A 23202-nucleotide genomic window follows, 5' to 3' on the forward strand; every position below is an offset into this window, starting at 1 on the left:
ACAGACAGTACCCAACAACAACAACACACTGACAGACAGACAGACAGTACCCAACAACAACAACACACTGACAGACAGACAGACAGACAGACAGACAGACAGACAGACAGACAGTACCCAACAACAACACACTGACAGACAGACAGACAGTACCCAACAACAACAACACACTGACAGACAGACAGACAGACAGACAGACAGACAGACAGACAGACAGACAGACAGACAGACAGACAGACAGACAGACAGACAGACAGACAGACAGACAGACAGACAGACAGACAGACAGACAGACAGTACCCAACAACAACAACACACTGACAGACAGACAGTCAGTACCCAACAACAACAACACACTGACAGACAGACAGACAGTACCCAACAACAACAACACACTGACAGACAGACAGACAGTACCCAACAACAACACACTGACAGACAGACAGTCAGTACCCAACAACAACAACACACTGACAGACAGATAGTCAGTACCCAACAACAACAACAACACACTGACAGACAGACAGACAGTACCCAACAACAACAACAACACACTGACAGACAGACAGACAGACAGACAGACAGACAGACAGACAGACAGTACCCAACAACAACACACTGACAGACAGACAGACAGTACCCAACAACAACAACACACTGACAGACAGACAGACAGTACCCAACAACAACACACTGACAGACAGACAGACAGACAGACAGACAGACAGACAGACAGACAGTACCCAACAACAACACACTGACAGACAGACAGACAGACAGACAGACAGACAGACAGACAGACAGACAGACAGACAGACAGACAGACAGACAGACAGACAGTACCCAACAACAACAACACACTGACAGACAGACAGTCAGTACCCAACAACAACAACACACTGACAGACAGACAGACAGTACCCAACAACAACAACACACTGACAGACAGACAGACAGTACCCAACAACAACAACACACTGACAGACAGACAGACAGTACCCAACAACAACAACACACTGACAGACAGACAGACAGTACCCAACAACAACAACACACTGACAGACAGACAGACAGTACCCAACAACAACAACACACTGACAGACAGACAGACAGTACCCAACAACAACAACACACTGACAGACAGACAGACAGTACCCAACAACAACAACACACTGACAGACAGACAGACAGACAGACAGACAGACAGACAGACAGACAGACAGACAGACAGACAGACAGACAGACAGACAGACAGACAGACAGACAGACAGACAGACAGACAGACAGACAGACAGACAGACAGTACCCAACAACAACAACACACTGACAGACAGACAGTCAGTACCCAACAACAACAACACACTGACAGACAGACAGACAGTACCCAACAACAACAACACACTGACAGACAGACAGACAGTACCCAACAACAACACACTGACAGACAGACAGTCAGTACCCAACAACAACAACACACTGACAGACAGATAGTCAGTACCCAACAACAACAACAACACACTGACAGACAGACAGACAGTACCCAACAACAACAACAACACACTGACAGACAGACAGACAGACAGACAGACAGACAGACAGACAGTACCCAACAACAACACACTGACAGACAGACAGACAGTACCCAACAACAACAACACACTGACAGACAGACAGACAGTACCCAACAACAACACACTGACAGACAGACAGACAGACAGACAGACAGACAGACAGACAGACAGTACCCAACAACAACACACTGACAGACAGACAGACAGACAGACAGACAGACAGACAGACAGACAGACAGACAGACAGACAGACAGACAGACAGACAGACAGTACCCAACAACAACAACACACTGACAGACAGACAGTCAGTACCCAACAACAACAACACACTGACAGACAGACAGACAGTACCCAACAACAACAACACACTGACAGACAGACAGACAGTACCCAACAACAACAACACACTGACAGACAGACAGACAGTACCCAACAACAACAACACACTGACAGACAGACAGACAGTACCCAACAACAACAACACACTGACAGACAGACAGACAGTACCCAACAACAACAACACACTGACAGACAGACAGACAGTACCCAACAACAACACACTGACAGACAGACAGACAGACAGACAGTACCCAACAACAACACACTGACAGACAGACAGTACCCAACAACAACAACAACACACTGACAGACAGACAGTCAGTACCCAACAACAACAACACACTGACAGACAGACAGACAGACAGACAGACAGACAGACAGACAGACAGACAGACAGACAGACAGACAGACAGACAGACAGTACCCAACAACAACAACACACTGACAGACAGACAGTCAGTACCCAACAACAACAACACACTGACAGACAGACAGACAGACAGTACCCAACAACAACAACACACTGACAGACTACTCACCACCACAGTAACCTCGCCTACCAGGCTTTCTGGGAGAAAGCCTGGTGTTCGTTCAAAACAAACCGTTTGGTTTCCGCCTAAAGCGCGGAAACCACTAGAAGAAGCGGCGTCGCTTTGATTTGGTTCCCTCCGTTTGTTTCCCCAATCCCTTTTAAAATGCTGGAGTAGCCTAGTTAGTATAGTCTTGCCAGTCGCTACCAGTTGGATTAAAAGATGCACATGTACCAAACAATTTTTTCGAAAGCAAAACTACGCCTCATCAAGGTGTTTATTAGGTCGGCCCTAAAAGTATGTCCTTGGGTGCAGGGGAATATTTTGGGTTAAAACTGAATCCGGTTGATAGTTCCGGCGAAAGTGTAGTCCGTCTAGGACTACAACATGACGTAAAGTGGTTTCCTCTCCCGACCGGATCAAACCTCGAAAAGTGAAGTGATCCCAGACTACCACCACAGCCAATTCCCAGTGTGTTTAAGTTTGATTCTGATTCCCAATACTAAGTTATGCGCCTGTCTAATTAGTTTTAGGTGTGTCATTTAGACTTTGAGTTTTGTTATATTTATAAGACAGTGACCAGCCATTGCTCCTTTTTTTATGTATTTATATTTGCCGTCTTCTCTAATGGTTAGTTATAGTTTGTGTAATAATTAACAAACAAGGTAGGCTGTAATAACCAAAACAATCTGGGTCCAGGCTTTTCAGTGGTGTCACAGATTGTTTTAGCCGGGTGATGGTGACCACTAATGGCCTGTCTATACTTCGACCGAGTTGTGTTTTCAGACATGCACATTTCCGAACTCTCATTCGGTCTAATGCTTTTCAGAAGTCCAGAGGGACATCATTTTATGGTCGAAAAGGACCTTTTAACCGTTTCTGTCAGATAAATATTTGTCTTGTTTCTGTCTTGTGCATGATTGCGATAAGTCCAATTGCTCGAGTTTTGACATTGCTATTTGGTCTTCCTATCTACAGTCAGTACAGTATGTCTATGATTCCTATAATTTTATGAGCCCAGTTGCTCTACGTCATGTCATACTGTAAGGGTTGTAAATGACCCTCAAACTGTTTATGTATTAAGGGTCGTTTCACACTCTAATAAAGAGCCTAACTAATTTCGGTTCGGGAGGGCTCCCCGACCCGAAATTATTTAGGTTCGGGGGGAGTTCATCCATACTTTCTTAACGGCTAGTGCCGAAGTCGCTTGTAAATATTGGAGGTCCATGGCATGACTTGTGGCCGATAGATGAGCGTTGCAGGTCGGATACATAATTATCTGACTGGCCCTCGTGCTGCACGCTGAATGACTGGAGGTCCAGTGAGTAGCAGGCAGCTCAAGCAGGCAGCAGAACCAGTGACGGGGACACGGCCGGGGTCTCTTCCATAGGTCTCTTTCTCTCTCTCTCTCTCTCACTCACTCTCACAAACGTCGAAAACATTTAATCTACAATTAAGCTCACATTATAGACGTGCTGCGGCCGCCTCTCTTGCTGCATGCATATCATCACGCAGTCACAACTCGTCGTGGGCAACACGGAACATTAGCAAAGTTGTGTCTATGCTTTTCTTTTCTCTTTAAAACAGTCGGCGAGTAGCACATGCACCAAAGGTGTGTGTGTGTGTGTGTGTGTGTGTGTGTGTGTGTGTGTGTGTGTGTGTGTGTGTGTGTGTGTGTGTGTGTGTGTGTGTGTGTGTGTGTGTGTGTGTGTGTGTGTGTGTGTGTGTGTGTGTGTGTGTGTGTGTGTGGCGCGCGCGCCTCCCAGTCCACCACTTCTCGTCTCCAGCCAGAGAGAGGCAGCTGTATGTATCCGCTCTGCGATGCCCAATACACGGCCACACAAGCATTTGGAAGTCGGCGTGTCTCCCTCCCAAACGACCGCTGTTTCCTTGGATTCATAGCCGAGAATATGCACTTGAAGCCGGGCTGAATGAATTAGAAGACACCGCTGAGAACCGAAATTAAGTCGGGAGGTCACAACATTTCGTCAGCACCGTAGAGCCGAATTTAGTCGGTTGACGCCCCCCCGAACCGGGGGATGCGAACCATATTTGGGTTCGCCTAGTGCCGAACCGAAATTAGTTAGGCTCCTTATAACGGTGTGAATCGACCCTTATAGGTGACCACAGACACCCACTTGCAATGATTTAGTGCCAGGGACCCGCCTTTGTTTGTGATGTTAGTTTTAGTACAGAATTGAATTCTACACCTCTATACACATTATTCCTGGCCACGCCCCCTACTTCCGACCGGAAGCCCTTATTTGGGCTTTTTCTACTAGCGACGTCCTGTTTACGTTCATCTGATCTGATTCTCGTCTAAACTGATGAGACGGGATTGTTTTACCTTGTAATTTTACTCTGTAACTTATGTTAACAATGTGTAGATATTTATACTTATGACGGCCATGGTAATAATGTTTACCAGTTTCTCTATGGCAACAACTACAACAGTTAAAAAATAATGCTATTTAAATTGTTCCAAAAGCTTTATACCCTGTATATAGGCCTATATAAAATGTCACAATGCAACATAGCTCTGTTAACACAATGCTGTACTCTCCAACTGTATAGATCATAATTACCCATTTTCAACTGTTTTTATTTGATTTGACACTTGCTTTAGCAATGTAAACATAGGCTATGTCTTCTCATGCCAATAAAGCGGGGGAGATAACCGTGTGAGAGAGAGTGAAAACCTATGCTCTGAAGTCTGAATCTGTCATTGTTATACATTCTCCCTCATTATAGGCTAACTTCTAGCCGGTTAAATAATAGTGAAATCAAACTGTTCCTCATTTTGCCAGTGGACGTCCTGGGCAGGGCATTCCAGGATAGGACCCCACAATTTGAGGACCACAGGCCCATGTTCCCTGATTAATACTCATTAGGTTTACAATGGAGTCTGCATTTTATATAGGCAGGCAATCAGGCATGCCCCATAGTGGGTGAAGCTTGAGACTGCAAGTGACATTCCAGCGCTACCTTAACCACCCTGTTTCTGTGATGTCATGACAGTCATATGGATCTGGAGGCAGAAGTATTGGATTGTGTACAGACAGAGTTCAACAGCACAGTTCATAGGCTACAGTAGTAGGCTTGTACTTAGCTCTGGTCCATCGCGTCACCTCCAGTGACGCTCTGACAGACCCGTCGGCAAATGAATAGACCGCTTTTTCTCAGCCCCTACGAACGCTCAACTTCAGTCAAAATAAACAAAACTACTTCACTACTCACCAAACCAAAGGTAGTTTTGCGTTATTGAAAGTCTATTCTCCATGGTGGTGAGCCCCTCAGCACCCCACCTACACTGTAAAATACACTATTTTTGGCATGAAATAAAATGCATCCAACTCGACCGCCGCTTATTTCCGGGTTGTGAACCATTGTATCTTCGGTGGCTCGAGGTGGGTGCGTTTTATTTCATGTCAAAAATAGTGTATTTTACAGAGTAGGTGGGGTGCTGAGGGGTTCACCACCGTGGAGAATAGAATTTCAACAACGCAAAACTACCTTTGGTTTGGTGAATAGTGAAGTAATTTTGTTTATTTGACTCAAGTTGAGCGCTCGTTGGGGCTGAGAATACGCAGTCTATTCATTTGCCGACGGGTCTGTCAGCGCGGCACTGGAGGTGACGCGATGGACCAGAGCACCAGACCAACAGCGTGCATATACACTCGTGTGACCGCAGTGTGTCAAGCCAGCCCTTAAACACTGGTTGGAATAACGTGTTCCTTCCATGCGCTTCGTCCAAACCGGGGAAATCCCCCCTGTCGGGTGATAAGAAGCAACTTGGACTCCTCATGCATAGAAGGAAGCATGAGGTCAGTCCGTTGTCTCCCCAGGCGCGGCAGAGGGAGAGCAGAGTCCAGGATTACATAGGCAATTGGCACTGAGGATAAAAAATGGGTTACAAAATCGTGGGATAAAAAAAAGAAGAAAAAAAAATGTTCGAAAACAGCAGATCTGCAAACTCACAGTGTCACATCGTGATGCGTTGTGAGATCTACCGGTTCCCGCTATTTGTCTCGTTGTACAACAAGGTATAACAGGGCTTAAAGACCATTTCACCTCTGGGACAACCAGATCTTATTTTATTGTTGTTTGGGACACGTTCAACACAATCCTGAGTTATTTATTGTGTTCAATCTGTGTTTTTAGATATTTCAGTATTTCAGCATGCTCTAATGCATCATATGATGCAGTTTGCATCATCAGAGGTGAAATGGTCCTTTAAGTCAGGTGGTTAACTGCTGTACCCGTCTTCCTCTGCCCACGGTGAGGCTGGAGGGCCACAGTAACGTAAGGGCCGGATGCTGTCGTGTGTTCAGTCAAGAGATGACACTACTAGACTAGGAGATTTCGCAGTGCTCTCAAGACCCATTATTACTGTATGGGTCGTCCGCTGCCTATGCTGCGTTAACGGTATATTTATTATGCATGCACGCACCCTTCAGTCTTCACTGATGGACACGGTGAATAACACGTTCATCCCGTAAAAACATTGACAAATGTTCATGGCATTGACTCTGACCCTGCACTTTGTAAATCGCTCAGAATTAATTGGAAATTGGCTTTGATAAGGGCGGCATCTGTCTTACTCTTTTTCTTCCTCTCTCTCTCCCCTGATTACTTTCTCTATCCCTCCATCTCTCTTTGCCTTTATTTCACTCCATCTCTCTCTCTCTCTCTCTCTCTCTCTCTCCGTCTCTCTCTCATGAATTACGGATGACTTCAAACAGTCACTCAGCCAGCACCGCCTTTAGCTTAGCTCACACACTAAAAACAAAGGAGTTGACATCCTCTTTGCCCTGTCTGGATTGTCCTGTTTGAACTCTCACATTGCATGTATAGGCTATGCAAATTCCAAATTCCTTATCCACGTGTAATGTCTTGCGACAATTAAGGCATCTGCCTCCACGTTCCAGACATGCTACGATTACTACTTAAAATATATACATACGTTTTTCATTTTTATTTTGTTATTTTTGTATCAACAGTGTCATCACACACGCACACTAATGAATATATCACCAGTAAGACTCCCTAAATCTGGAGATAAGCGACCGTCAGGTCGCATACACAAACTTTAGAAGGCAATGGTAGCCAATCAGGAGGGAATATGGGAAATGAGACAGATCCATGTTGATGACATGACTTTAGCCCATTCAGGCCGGGTACACATTTTAGTGTATGGGAGGGGCTTACAGTACATGTACAGTATGTAGCAACATATTTGTTTTTGTAGGCAAATTTCTCATTTAGGCCTAACTAATAGGCCTAAATGGGCTAAAGATACTGTGTACCGCTTTGCTTGATTTTAGGGCAAAATCTCTCGAAGCAGTGTCCAAAAATGTGTTTGAAAATATGGGCCTGATGGTGGCACTAAAAGGGACATATCCATGTTGATGACATGAGTCTAGATATACCGTGTACTGCTTTGCGTGACTTTAGGTCAACATTTGTAGGAGCAGTGTCCAAAAATGTGTTTTGCAAGAATTGGCCTCATGGTGGCACTAGAAGAGGGCCATGTGAGTGGAGGTTGTGGTTTGGCAGGCAAGGAGTGCGTGTGCAAAGTCTGGCGTGGATAGGGGCAACGGTGGCGGAGATATGAGTAGGGCAAAAGTGTGACGTGACTGACTGACAGACAGACTGACTGACTGACTGACAGCCGGTGGAGGTTTTGATAGTAACTGCGACCTGACGGTCGCAATAATTGATTTGGGTCAGCGTCAGCTTCAGCTAGTTGTGTTCGGTGTGAGTCTTGGTATACACAGACAACCTGTTGAACCTGAAACCTCATATTATGTACAAATATATTTTATTGTATGCATTTTCTCAATATAGATGTCAATCAAAATGTAATTTAGTTCTATTACATTATATTATTATATGTTATATTATTTACTGACACTTAAAATAGCCATGAAAGGGAAGCATTCAATCTTTTGTGTGGGGGTTTGTATTTGACAGCCGCGGTCTGGGCTAGATAACAGACCTAGGATCTTTTTCCGTTTACATAACTGCTTTCATATTTAAGCTCATATATCAGGTCAAAGGTCCCAGTAGCTCATAATCCATGAGAAATCTGCTTATATGGGTGAAATATTGCATCAGGCCCATTCACTCTCCATCCATACTGTCAGGTGCTTAAGGGCACCAGACTCATGGGCTTCATGCACGTATAATCCTCATTTATACTTCGTTGCGTGCCGGTGTCCCGTGCTGAATGTAGCAGATGTACGAGCACGGGACACCATCGTGTGACAAAGTATAAATCGGTCTATACTGTAGTTTGCGGCTCAGCGTTAGATAGGGTTGTCAGTGTCACTGACACACACAGACACACACCAACACTCTTCTAGACGGCTCGATGCCTGGTTTATAACACGTCTTTACCATCATTTTTTCAAAAGTATTTCATAAATAAAATGGAAAAGATCTAATAATTTACATAAGATTAAAAATGAATACTACTGTACATGAACAGAAGTAGTGAAAATAGCAGCTCTACAAGCTCACGATGCATGTTTGTTTTCACTAGTTTGGGTCCCGACTCCCGGGCAAACGTCTAATTTCTCAATTGGCTCAAAAGTTTGGGATCCCGTTTATGCCCATATATGGAGATCCCTGTCCGATGTCATCAATATTAAGCCCATATCTGTGAATGCCAATATATATATGTGTCAGTCTAACCAGTGTGGCTGCATGGTTCCACAGACAGGGATCTCATATATGGGCATAAAAGGGATTATGTTAGTGTGGTTCCCCTAACAGGACTTTGGGAATGACCATATATGGAGGCCACATCGGCCACATAATATTCCCTTGTTATGCCCCTATATGGAGATCCCTTTCTGTAGGGTTAGGTCCATCTTATTGTATGGTCCTGGGCCTGGCCTACATACAGACCTTATTGTATTGTAATATCATGAATCTGACTCTCAAGGCCCCATATGTCACTGTGTCAAACGTGAGCTTTAGTATTATGTTTTGGTGAACTGCAGGTCACAAGTTGGACCTTCAGTTTCAGGATATCGAGACCTCAGTCTGTGACAAGAAGCGTGTCGGTTTTTTGTTTTGTTTAGTTTTGTTGTTCCTGGGTCACTGAGCAGCAGAACAAGTTTGAGTCCCACTCTGAAAACACTGGTCTTATAAAACCAGAGTGATTTGATAAGGAAGACATCATAATCACTGTTGTTAAAATATCTGGCAGTAAGAAGAGACTTGAAGGGAAGGAATTGCTTCCTGCTTTTTTACTACCAGTGTTAAATGGTACGTATATTAACTTTATTAAGTGGAGGCTTTGTGTAAACATGGGCAGTAAAAGGCAGTAAAAAAAACAAACTCAACATCACATTTTGTTTTCATAGATATTTTTGCTGCATCTCAGCCCACAGTTTGAGTTTGATCAGGTCAAGTTTATTAAGTATTGACGGTTCAAGTGGTTAAATATCTGAAAACACAAATTGACATAAATCCAAAATACACTGATGATTGTGCTGTCAAACAATGAAACTATATGGAATCTATGAAAAGGTTGTGGGGGTCCCTGCTTCTTCTCTCTCTCAACTAATGGGTCCTTAGGCTTGGACTGAAAACGTTGAAGACCCCTGGTTTAGATTTTAGCATTGGCTATTCAAAAATAGCAGATCTACAAGCGAGCTTGTACATCTTGTAAATCTGCTATATCTGAACATTCTTGGAACATCTTGAAAGTGTGAAAACCACTGGTTTAGAAGGCATTTGGAGAATTGGCCTCAGGTCTTCGAGGGAGTTTAAGAGAGGCTGACTAGTGACAGGAATATGTGGGCTGGCTCAGGTCGGATTCAGAACACAATCATCATATTGTGTATATGCTGTACAACATGTGAGATTTAGTTTTATAAAGGCCATGCGGGCAAACGGCTGCAAGTTTATAGCTTACTAGCCATATTAATTTTGCGGGCACCAGATTAATTCCATTGCATAACCTTTGGTAATATAGCCTAGAAGCCTAGTTATGTCATGGTTGCAGTCAGCAAGAAGACCTTACTGTGTGTTGTTGTTGGGTCAGGGAGGGGCATTACTAAGAGATTAAACCTTAGTTGCCACCTAATTCTCGTGGGATAACCGGAGGTGAAACCCCTGGCTGGCCTGGCACACATCTGAAGTTCTTCCATTAGTGCAGGGTTCCCCAATTAGTTTCCCCCAAAAGGCCGAATTATGTCTAGGGTACCAAGCAGAGGGACACAACATTGCAGGGGGCGACGGTGGCGTTCCCACTACTCCAGCGACAGTTTTCGTCGTTGTCGGGTGAAGATCTTGTATGTCCAAAACCGTTCGTTTTGAATTTATCATTTTAAAAATGATTTAAACTAGTGAAAACAGCCGATCTACAAGCACACAACGCCTCGCGGCGCGAGGCGTTGTGTGCTTGTAGATCTGCTGTTTTCACTACTTTTGTGCGACGGCCTTGTATGATTTGCGAAAGAACGTACACATTTGGAGATACGAGATTTCCACCCGACAATGACGATATACTAATGTTGTTGCTGCTCTTATACCACCATTATTACTGGGGTTGGTGTGGGCCACAAATGGCCCGCAGGCCGCCTATTGGGGAACCCTGCATTAGTGCTTTTCTCTACCCGCCTTGTGGTTCTGCAGTGTCTCACCAGAGAGACTTTAGAAAGAGAGCGCACACATAATGGACCATGTGAGACAAAGGTCCCTAGTGATATTCAAACCTATGACTAGGGCTGTCACCATTATGACATTTCACATGACGATTAAGTGTCACTCAAATAATTGCGATTAACGATTTAATTGTGTATTTGTCGTTGACAATTACGTTTCTGTTTGGCTTTTAGGCGTTGAAGTTGCACATGGCAATCATGACACATAACTTAAATATACAAAGAGATTTCTGACATATTTGACAATGTTATACTTAAAAAAGAACATTGATAGTGGAAATAGCCGATCTACAAGCTCACAACGCGCCGGATGCGACGTGTTGTGAGCTTTTAGATCGGCTATTTCCACTACTTTTTTAAAGCGTTTGTAACTGTATTAACATTTCTCAACATAGAAACGATAATGACGATTATGTAAAATAATTGTGATTACCTAAAATAATTGTGATTAAACGATTAATTGTGACAGCCCTACCTATGACATCACAACTAGGAGAGTGGCCGGGCCATTGAAACACCCCATGACTGCTATACAATGTCATTTCTCCTTCTTCTTCATAACAATAATAATAATAATAATATTAACAATTAAACATACGTATATAGTGCTTTTCAAAATACCAAAAGTTGCTTTCCAAAACAAACAAAATAAGACAACTTTATGGGAACACATTTTAGTGTAGTACAGTACATGTACAGTATGTAGCAACATATTTGTTTTTGTCATTTTTGAATAATATTTGTAAAGTTTTTCAGAAAACTTGGGTCAGGCCTAACTAGCCATACTCTAGGGCCAAAGATGAATACTAAGCCAAACATGTTGAGGGTAGTTTTAAACAAGCCGGGTGGGGCAGCTTTGATATGTGTTGTTGTTCCAGAGGGAGGGGGTGGAAACAGAAAAGGCCCATATATATTCAATTCAACTTGTATTATATGCCTGTAAAATATGCCAAAGGTTTGACCCTCGTTGACCACCCGGCCTGAACCACGAGCAACAAGTTAATTTCCTCTTGTTCCAGATTAGTTCACAGTTTGTTGTCTCAGGGATTGAAGTCACAATTCAAGTGCTCCTAACCACAACATTATATTTTCTTTTGTCCCAGTGGGTTCACAAGTCCAGGGCAGGCGTGTGTAATCAAGGCCGATCGCCTAACGTGTCGGTGACTCCTGCTGCCAGGGACGTGCTGGCCATTGGGAAAAGTGGGACAACTCCCGAACGACCGGTCCAGGCCCTCCATTAGGAAAAAAATTAAAAATAAAATGTCGGCCTTCGTTCCATTTTGGGGGCTGGGCGGCCAACAAATTAAGTCGTCACTGTCGGGCAGAAACCTCGTATCTCCAAGTTTCAAATTTGTACGTTCTTTCGCAAAGTAAAGCCCTGCTTCATCATACAAGGCCGTCGCACAAAAGTAGTGAAAACAGCTGATCTACAAGCACACAACGCCTCGCGGTGCGAGGCGTTGTGTGCTTATAGATCGTCTGTTTTCACTCGTTTGAATCATTTTTAAAATGATAAATACAAAACAAACGGTTTTGGACATACAAGGTTACCTCCCGACAACGATGAAATATAACTCATGTAATTGGCCCACTGGCTTGTCACTGTCACAAATCTTTGAGTAGCAGCAGCGCTATAGAGAGAGATCTCTCTCTATATCGCGCAATGAGGGCCTCTCCAACTCTTTTTCCCGGGCTGAATCAGGGGCCCAGCATGTCCCTGCCTGCTGCGGTTACACAAAGTGAAACTAAATGCCACTTATCAGTTGATGGAAACACAGCTCCTGTTGAAGGTAGAAGGTGACCAGATGTCTTTGATTGATTGAAGACTTTATTAGAAGTTTGCATAGGAAAAGGTACAGTTTCATGACGGTACACTACAGTTCACTGATACAAGGTCAACTAAAAGGAGATCCTAGTAAGCACTAGGCTTATTTGCACAGGAAACCATTAAAGTATCTCATATAACATTGAATGACAGACTAATAGAACACAGTACTATGCAGTAGATATAGTCAAGAGAAAAAAGGAAAATAAAATAACAGTGCATGTATACGGCAGATAATTACAAAGAAGGGTCAGGGGGAGGGTAAGGCTGGGATAGGTTTGTTTTTACCAGTTACAAACGGCTGCTGTCTGCAAGTGTTTTTTAAAACCCATTTCCCACTTTCTCATTTTCCCTCTTAAAATTGCCAAATACAAGGCGCAAATATTTAGTTTCCATACAATCATTGCATTGCAAAACGATTCGATACCGATTACCCCATTTTAAAACGATACGATGCAAAGCCAAAACGGTACGATATTTTGCTTTTGCAAACGATATAGTAGATCATTGCAAATTAAAATCGATTTTTCGATTCAGTTACTATATCGTTACACCCCTAGTATTTACATGCCTTGTATGACAATTCTTTTTAATAAGTTTTGATGACAGTGTAGGGCAGGCAGTGACTGTTTTGATGACATACAGTACTAGCATAATTACTTTTTAATGGCATGGCATTTAGGGTGTGGGCTGTCACAGTGTGAATATGTTTTTCACATTTTGTGAATTAAGAATGTCATATCCACTGTCCCGCCTTCTTACATGAAAATGGATCTGTCCCATTTCCCATTATTCCCTCCTGATTGGCTACCATTGCCTTTTAAAGTTTGTGTATGCGACCTGACAACGGTCGCTTATCTCCCGATTAGGGAGTCTTACTGGTTGGTACATTTGGGACACTCAGACCTTCATCAGGCTTAATGAAGGTCAGAGTGACCGTAACGTTGGATAAAAGCTCTGTACGTGAAGACGGTGTGTGGGTCTATAATGCACTATAATTATATAATAACTTATAAGGCTTCATAACGCTGCCAGGCAAAATTATAAGTTGTAAGTAAGGCTGGGCGATAGTAGGAAAACCTTCGATATTCGATAACGTTGTTGAATACCTCGATATCGATAATACTCACGATATTGCATAAAATTGCATTATATCGTTTTTAATATTTTTCTGCTTTAGGTCCACTGCCTGCCCAACCCAGATAATGAATAGCATATCCACGCATGCACATTGCACAGTATACATAGACTAAAGACATTAAATGCCTTATTTCCATTTTCCAACAATGGTTTTATTGAAATAACCACACCTGGTTACAGAATTTTTGCAGGTGCTACGTGCATGCATAGCGTGTCTGTTAATTCATTTGACACATGCACCAATGCCTCATTTCAAGCCGTCTTCTTCGGTATGTACACCTCACATGTTGATACCTCGATATCGATATATTTTCGATATATTGCCCAGCCTTAGTTGTAAGTATATTGGAACTAATTACAATATACCTTTTAATTCCATGGATAAAATAAATAAATAATAATAATTAAGACATCACGGCACGTTGTGAGCTTGTAGATCAGATGTGCTATTTTCGCTAGTTTGTTTGTGCTTTCCGGGCAAACTCTCTTTTGGGTCTCGAGCTAAAAGGTTTGCCAACCACTGGGATATAGGGCTGTCACGATATGACATTTTACATGACGATTAATTGGCGTTTAACGATTTAATTGTGTATTTGTCGTTGATAATTACATTTCTGTTTGGCTTTTAGGCTTTGAAGTTGCACATGGTAGATATGACACATAACCTAAATATACAAATACATTACTGACATATTTGACAACTTACTACTTAAAAAATAACATTGATAGTGGAAATAGCCGATCTACAAGCTCACAACGCGTCGCGATGCGACGCGTTGTGAGCTTGTAGATCTGCTATTTCCACTATTTCTGAAATTTTTCAACATTCACGATTATGACAAAATAATTGCGATAATGTCAAATAATCACGATTAGACGATTATGTAATAATTGTGACAGCCCTACTGGGATAGAGGGAGTGATGGAGAGAGAGAGAGAGGGGGAGAGAGAGAGAGAGAGAGGGTGGGTGAGAACGCGTAGCGCCCTTTACTTGCATTCCTTGTTGAGGATTAGTAGTCACAAGTTAAGTTAAGGTCTGCCTCTGGCCTGCATTCTGGGAACGCTTCAGCTGCAGTAGAATGTTCTACATGAACCATATATGCTTCCTTCCGTTGCGTACATGCAGGAAACACACTTAATGAAAATGAACCCGAGGCTGCCTCTGAGAAATCTTTACTTTTCTACATTTTATTTCCACACAGATTCTTGTATCGTTGGTGGTGTGAAATCGGTATTCTCAAGATGTCACATGTTAAAATGAACTCCATGGACACCAGCGGCGCAGTCAGCTGTTGTTTGTTTCCTTTCGTGTGTGTGTGTGTGTGTCTGTGTGTGTGTGTGTGTGTGTTTGTTTGTGTTTTTCGAGGCCGATTCAGATATCAGCTGATTTTTATTTTATTTTATTTATTTGCTGTACCAAAGATTACAATATATCATGTATGCAAGAAGGCATCTGACTCCACTGTCTATGCACGTGCCTTCCATTCTGGACGGTCAGGCATGTTTACCGGTTTCCCCTATTTTACAATTCCAGCTCTTAATTAAAGTAGTGCTTGAAAGTGTCTTTGTTATGCATTCAAAATTGCTTACAATCCTGATATGGTACAAAATGCAAATTTGCTAATTTTGGCCTGACATGTTGCCACCATTTGTTTAAATCAAAGTCCTTGGTGATGTTTACACCGTTGATACGTAATGTGTGTCATCACAGGACCCATAACATAATTCTGGGACCCATTTGAATGACCACCTGTGGGTCCCGGGACCCATTACATTGAAAACCTAGCAACATTACTGAGCAGGATGTATTTGTGCCTGTCTGTCTGTCTATACACAGATTCAGATTGGTTATGAAGTATGTAAGCAATTATTTGTTGCATTGCAACACGTTGTGAGCTTATATTCTCGCCGAGCGTTCGCCCCCCCCCCCCCCAGAATAGGGATGCTAGGGTGCAAGTGGTTAAAGACTTCAGTGCTGTTGATGGTGTTCCCAGGCAGTCCCATCATGTGTATAAGTCTAGTGTGTGAGTTTGGTAGTTAGACTCCAGATGACTTCGGAATGTGTGTCTGTGGTGCTAGAGGACAGGGGCGTCACAAGGGGGGGGAGGAGAGTGGGACTGAGTTACTAGGGCCCAAGGTGGAGGGGCCTTAATTATTTTATCCACGAGTTTCCAACGCCCCATAGTGCATTGCGCAGACACTACCGAGCTTCCGGCGCCGCAGCCGAGTGTGATTTACAAGCTCACAACAGGCTGCATCTGCGACGCGACGTGAGCTTGTATGTCTGCTGTTAAACCGGAAGTGTGGTGCAAACAGGTCCAAATAATCTCCAGTAAACTCCCGCGGAAACAGGTGGATACTTTAGCTATTGAAACATAGCAGATATACAAGCTCACAGCGAGTGCCGCGCTGCAAGCTTGTAGATCTGCTATTTTTGAAAAGTCGTGAAAATGTGTGCAAATCTTTTAATATAAATATGTATTTTAAGCGTACATTTGTAACTCAGATTTTGCTTCTGGGGGGGTCCCTGGAAGTAAATATTTTGAGATGGGGGTCCGTGGCCAAATACATATCATTTTGGGGGTCTTTCACATAGAAAAAGGTTTGAGCACCACTGACATAGAAACATCGGGTTTTCAAAAAAATGTAGAAGGATTTGAAATATTCAAAGATTTTTCAAAAATAGCAGATCTAGAAGCTCGACACTCGGTGCTGCGGTGTAAGCTTGTATATCTGCTATTTTTCAACGGTTAAAGCACAAAAGAATACATAATAATGCGTTCCTTGTACCCAGGGCTCAGAATTTGGTGTGACACCCCTGCTAGAGGAATCTGGAGTGACACACACTCACATACACACATTATTCTCTCCGTCTTGCTCAGCCGATGTTGAGTGAGTATCAAAGCTATTAATGCGTTGTGTGTGCAAGGTTTTATATCTGAGCCTTTTTTAACCCATTTAGAACGGGTACGCATTTTGTGTATCATTATTTTATGATTTAACTATTGAAAAATAGCAGATATACAAGCTCACAGCGCGGCACCGAGTGCCGCGCTGCGAGCTTGTAGATCTGCTATTTTTGAAAAATCGTGAACATTTGAATTTTGACCCGATTCTATAAGTGTCTTTTGAATCCTTCTAAGACTTTTTGAAAAACCTATGTTTCTATGTCAGCAATCTGGCCAGCCATCGTCAAAGAAAAGGTCCTTTTCACTTAGCTCCGTTAGTCTGTTCTTGACAGACTACTATGTCAGTGGTGCTCAAACCTTTTCATGTGAAGGACCCCCAAAATGACATGTATTTGGCCACGGACCCCCATCTCAAAATATTTATTTCCATGGACCACCCAGAAGCAAAATTTGAGTTACAAACGTTCGCTTTGAAAATACATATATTCAAAGATTTGCACACATTTTCACGACTTTTTCCAAAAATAGCAGATCTACAAGCTCGCAGCGCGCGCTGCGAGCTTGTATATCTGCTATTTTTCACTGGTTAAAGCATTCAATAATCCTAGGCCTAAATGGGTTTAAAGATTCCATATCAGATTCACATTTCAGTGTTGGGTGACTGATACAGTACACATCACTGTTCATTTATCCATGAGATGGGACTGGGCAGGGGCGATATGGATAAAATAAAACTATTTGTTTTACCAAGTATCTTGATATGAACATGATATATTGTAAGGCTGGGCAATATATCCAAAATGTATCGATATTGAAGTATCAACCTGCGGTATACATATCGATGAAGACAGCTTGAAATTGGGTATTGTTGTATGTGTCAAATTAATTACAGACACATAATGCATGCACGTAGCACATGCAAAAAAGCAGTCCATCTCTGTAACCGGGTGTGGTAATTTCAATAAAACCATTGTTGGAAATGGAAATGGAAATAAGGCATTTAATTTCTTTATTCTATGTGCACTGTGCAGTGTGCATGCAAGGATATGCTATTCATTATCTGGGTTAGGCAGGCAGTGGACCTAAAGCAGAAAAAAACATTAAAAACTATATAATGCATTTGGTTTTTTACTAACAGTGTGAGTAATATCGACATCGAGGTATTCAACAACGTTATTGAATATCGTTATCTTCATTATTTATAGAGTTCCGCCGCGGGAGTTCCATCGCAGACAGTACAAAGGCAGGGCCCTTAGCCAGTGAGGTGTAATTGAAGTGTGGAAAAACATCTGGGAGTGGTGTTAGCTGGAGTATTGGTTGAGCTTCACATGACAGTTAGCACGCTGCAGAATATAGTCACTAGCGCGCCCACACTGTTTCGTAGGAACAGTATTTCTAGTTACAGTATAATATCCAAAATAACACTTTATTGTGTGTGTGTGTGTGTGTGTGTGTGTGTGTGTGTGTGTGTGTGTGTGTGTGTGTGTGTGTGTGTGTGTGTGTGTGTGTGTGTGTGTGTGTGTGTGTGTGTGTGTGTGTGTGTAAAGAAGGCTTTAATATCATACTTGCCAGCCTTAAAGTGATCCCTGACTAATACGACAAATATGCCTTAATACATTATAATTGTCCTCTATAACTACAATGTAAAATTAAAAACACCTTCAATATTTTATTTCTTCAAGAAATAGCTAATCTTTCACTCAACAGGAGAAATGCCTGTCGCAAGTTGATGATGTCATAAATGTCATGTGTGATCTAACTAACCCTATGAAATTTATGGAATGCATGTGCAAAAAAACACATTTGAAATATTGAGTTGATGCTCATATTAACCATATGAAGTATTACGTTTGTTTTTATTTGCACATGCATGCCATAATTCCATAGGGATAGATCACACATGACATTTATGACATCATCAACTTGCGACGGGCATTTCCCCTGTTGAGTGAAAGATTAGCTATTTCTAGAAGAAATAAAATAATTAAGGTGTTTTTAATTTTACATTGTAGTTATAGAGGACAATTATAATGTATTAAGGCATATTTATCGTATTAGTCAGGGATCACTTTAAGGCTTGAATACACTGTACGATATGGAGGTGGTTGGGGATGATTATTGGATCGTTAAAGTATTTCACACTATGCGAGTGTCTTTCTTGAAATCGTCTGTCTTGTATATCGTTGTGGTTTTCACACTATGCGATTGATCGCCGACAAGGGATCTCATATTTCACCAGGATGTGATCCAGACCCGATACATACTGTACATATCCAACATTGTTTTTTTTTATTCTAATTCATACGAATGCGACAGCATGCGACAGCATAATCGGAGCAAAGGTTGTGCAGTGTGTATTGAGCCCTTGGTCATAACGGGTAGGGAACGAGGAATCCTGACAACTTTAGAAAATAGTTTGTGACCGTAGTGTGACAGTGCTGGCGGGCCATGTCAAATGTGACCTCGGGACGCATTTGGCCCCCCGGGCTGCACATTGGACACCCCTGACATAGGTAGACACTGGTTACTGTGTGTGTGAAAACTACGGTTTATAAACAAACATTACATACAAGTAGGTTGAAGCTTTGTCCAACAACCAAAGCTGCAGAGTCAGGCTTTTTCAGACGACAACTTATTGACTGTCCCCTTTTCTTCTTCTGTGTGTGTGTGTGTGTGTGTTTGTGTTGTCCAGGTTCTGAGGTGAGTGTGCGTGTGCGTGCGTGTGCGTGCGTGTGTGCGTCCAGCCACCACCATGCCGCTGTTCGGTAAATCCCACAAGAGCCCTGCTGACATCGTCCGCACGCTGAAGGAAAACCTGGCGATCCTGATCAAACAAGACAAGAAGACGGACAAGGTAGAGGACCACACAGCAGGGGCGTCAATAGGGTATGGCAGGGGTAAGCAGCTGCCATACCCTGGGTCCCGGGGGGGGAAATAAAATATGCTTTTAAATATGAATCCATGAATGTCTTTTTGTCTATATGTTCTGGTTATTATGTTGTTGTTAAATTACAGTAAAATAACTACAAATGCAACATTTTCCAAAATGGTCACTTTAACAAGGTATTATGATTATATTCTCCACACGTTTACTAACATGCCAAGTTTAGCTGCACTTGAACAACCGTTCCAGGCTGCCATATCCAGCCCAAGAAACCGTAGAAACCTGTGTAAAAAAAAGGAAAAAGAAAAATGTGTGCGTGCGTGCGTGCGTGCGTCCAGGGCACTAGAGTGACAGCACTCTGTGAAAGTTAGAGAGCCGAACAACCTGGTCCTGTCATCTATTGACACCTCCCTGTCAAGCCCTGTCTTCTCCCTGTGTCACACACACACTCTCTCTCTCACACTCACACGCACACACACACACACACTCTCACACACACACACACACACGCATACACGCATACACACACACACACACACACACACGCACACGCACGCACACACACAGATGCTAGCCAGGTCCTTGATCTCTGTGTTCTTATTGTTAAGTTTGTCTTGGGACTGTGGAGGTTCATGTTTCCATGTTATGAAATACTTGCTGTTCTGTGTTTTCAGTAGTTACGCTATACGTAACAGGTCCATCACCACCCATAACATTATGCCTGAGTATCATTCTAGAAAGTCAACTTTTCCATGATGTAGAATTCACTGACGCCAGTTTTCCACTTGACCACTGTGAGTGGATTATTAGTTTAGTTTTAGTTTTTACTTCGTTTTTTGTTTGTTTTGCTGTGTAGATATGGAAATTCAAAGTGCAGTTGAATTAGTATTGTCAAGCTTCAAGGTTGTACTTTATTGTTACGTCTTTTGTACATAAGAGTAAAACTTATTTTTGTTCGGCTTCCTTTCAGACAATGCAGTGGTGTATATAAAATAACAGCAAAACAACAATTTCACAACACATCAAAAGATAAAATAATAAGTAATAAGTAATAATGGCTTAGGAAAGAAAGAGGGCAAAAGAGCAAAGAGAATGTAAAAAGCATCCTCAGCTGTACATGTGCATAAAGTTTGGTATATTGTTTACACCCATGACATTATCTTTCCTTAGTAGCTACTGTACTTTAACTTTTTGTAACCAACTTCACTGTGTGTTCTATTGTGCAACAGGTTGGTATAAATTAAAAACCTTCACAGTGTATATATATATATTAGGGGTGCAACGATACTCAAAATTCACGGTTCGGTTCGATATTTTGGTGTCACGGTTCGATACTTTTTCGATACAAAAAATAAACAGAAATGTATACATTTATTTTTATAACTATGTATTTTTTTGTTTTAACTTTGAACAATATGGTACCAAACCTATAGGGTAGTGGTTCTCTAAGTGGGCTCTGCGGACCCCTAGGGGTCCTTGAAGGGGTTCCAGGGGAATGTGGATGTGGAGTGGTATTGTATTGTATTGTTCGGTACAGGGTCATTCGGTTCGATATTTCTCAGTTCGATATTATTTATATAATATTTATGTACATAAGGTGCAGTTCAGCCTCAGTAGTGTTCATTGGCAACATGAATAATTTTGGATTTAGAATGTTGAAGATGTTTTTTCTCTCTCTGTTGCAGGCATCTGAGGAGGTGTCAAAGTGCCTGGTGTCCATGAAGGAGATCTTGTACGGCAGCAACGACAAGGAACCCCACACAGAGACGGTGGCCCAGCTGGCCCAGGAGCTCTACAACAGTGGTCTACTCATAACACTGGTAGAAAACCTCCAGGTCGTCGACTTTGAGGTAAAAAGGATATTAATCCATGAATCCATTATTTAATGCTTTGGCTATTGAAAAATAGCAGATCTGCAAGCTTGCAGCACTGCACCAAGTGCTATTGGCTTAGGGTTTTCATGTTATATGGCAACACTGCCCCCTGCTGTCATGATTTCATCTTGAATTTGTATCTCTTAAATTTGCACTGAGAAAAAAAGGACAGCAAGCTCGTTGAATGGTATTGAAGGATGTGTGTTTCTGTGTCCAGGGAAAGAAAGACGTATGTCAGATCTTCAACAACATCCTGAGGAGGCAGATCGGGACGAGGAGCCCCACCGTCGAATACTTCTGCTCTCATCAAGAAATCCTCTTAATACTGCAGAAGGGGTACAAACACCGTGTTTCATTCAGTGATATTCACACAATAGCCATTTTGCTCTTAAAGGGATATTTCACTTTAAAAAAAAACTTTTGGTCATTTTATCATCTAATCAGGCTTTCATGTACACCCTGAACAGATTTTGCTTGATTCAATATTTAGATATTTTATGTAAATGTTATCAGTTACCAGGCCCTCCTCCTGCAGGAAGCCTCCCTATACACACCCATTGTAACTTCAAACTCCGTTTTAACCTTGATAGTTTCATTAAAAACACCCATTATTTTTTTCTAGTGACTCATAATACCCTCCTAATATGTGAGCAAGCTGAGTTCCTTCGATAGCTTTTTTCATTTATTTTTAATAATTCTTTATTGTATTTAATTACTAATTAGTATTAGGAGGGTAGTATGAGTCACCAGAAAAAAATAATGGGTGTTTTTAATGAATCTATCCTGGTTAATATGGAGTTTGAAGTTAGAATGGGTGTGTATGAGGAGAGGGCCTGATAACATTTACCTCAAATATCTAAATATTGAATCAAGCAAATTAAAATCTGTTCATAAAAGCCTCATTAGATGATAAAATGACCAAAAGTTGTTTTGAAAGTGAAATATGCCTTTGCCTCTAAAGGGGAAGACGACCCATTTTCAATATTGAAAAATATGTCATTAATATACCTTAGACTAGAGGAGTTGTGTGGAAATAGAAAAAAAAGTTCCCCCCCTTCTGTGTTGCCTAGAACTGGATGATTGATTTTGGGGTTTGTATTGTAAAGTACAATGTGTGATGTCATCAAGTTGTACTTTACAATACAAACCCCAAAAATCAGTCTTCCAGTTCTGGGCAACACAGAAGAGGGGGAACTTTTTTTTCTATTTCCACACAACTCCTCTAAGGCATATTAATGACACAGTTCAATATTGAAAATGGGTGGTCTTCCCCTTTAAGTAATTTGGTTCTCATGACACGTATTCCCGCCTTTACACCTGGCATTAAAATTCTAACTGGCGTCGTCATCACCTCCTGTATAAAAACAAAACTGCCCCGGCACTCATATTTATGTTACCATTGTCAACATTTGTAGATCGTTTTAAATAGAGTTTTTGAATTACACCTTGTT

At 42.0% G+C, this 23202-nt stretch overlaps 1 protein-coding gene across 3 annotated transcripts in view; it reads left to right on the forward strand.

Moving 5' to 3' along the window:
- The window catches only part of LOC308280517 (calcium-binding protein 39-like), a 40535-nt gene that overhangs the window by 4480 nt on the left and 12853 nt on the right, over window positions 1-23202 (forward strand). For 2 of the 3 annotated variants that reach the window (XR_013961749.1, XM_080720822.1), the window contains exons 2-4: window positions 19686-19847; window positions 21563-21727; window positions 21969-22087. Coding sequence is in view for 1 of the 3 variants with exons in the window: in XM_080720822.1 (XP_080576948.1) it covers window positions 19746-19847; window positions 21563-21727; window positions 21969-22087 (386 nt within the window). In the remaining 2 variants the exon portion in view is untranslated. The remainder of the gene's footprint in view (window positions 1-19685; window positions 19848-21562; window positions 21728-21968; window positions 22088-23202) is intronic. The other variant, XR_013961748.1, reaches the window with a different exon arrangement.

Source organism: Nannobrachium achirus, assembly GCF_963921795.1.
Source record: "Nannobrachium achirus genome assembly, chromosome: 24".
NCBI lineage: Eukaryota > Metazoa > Chordata > Actinopteri > Myctophiformes > Myctophidae > Nannobrachium > Nannobrachium achirus.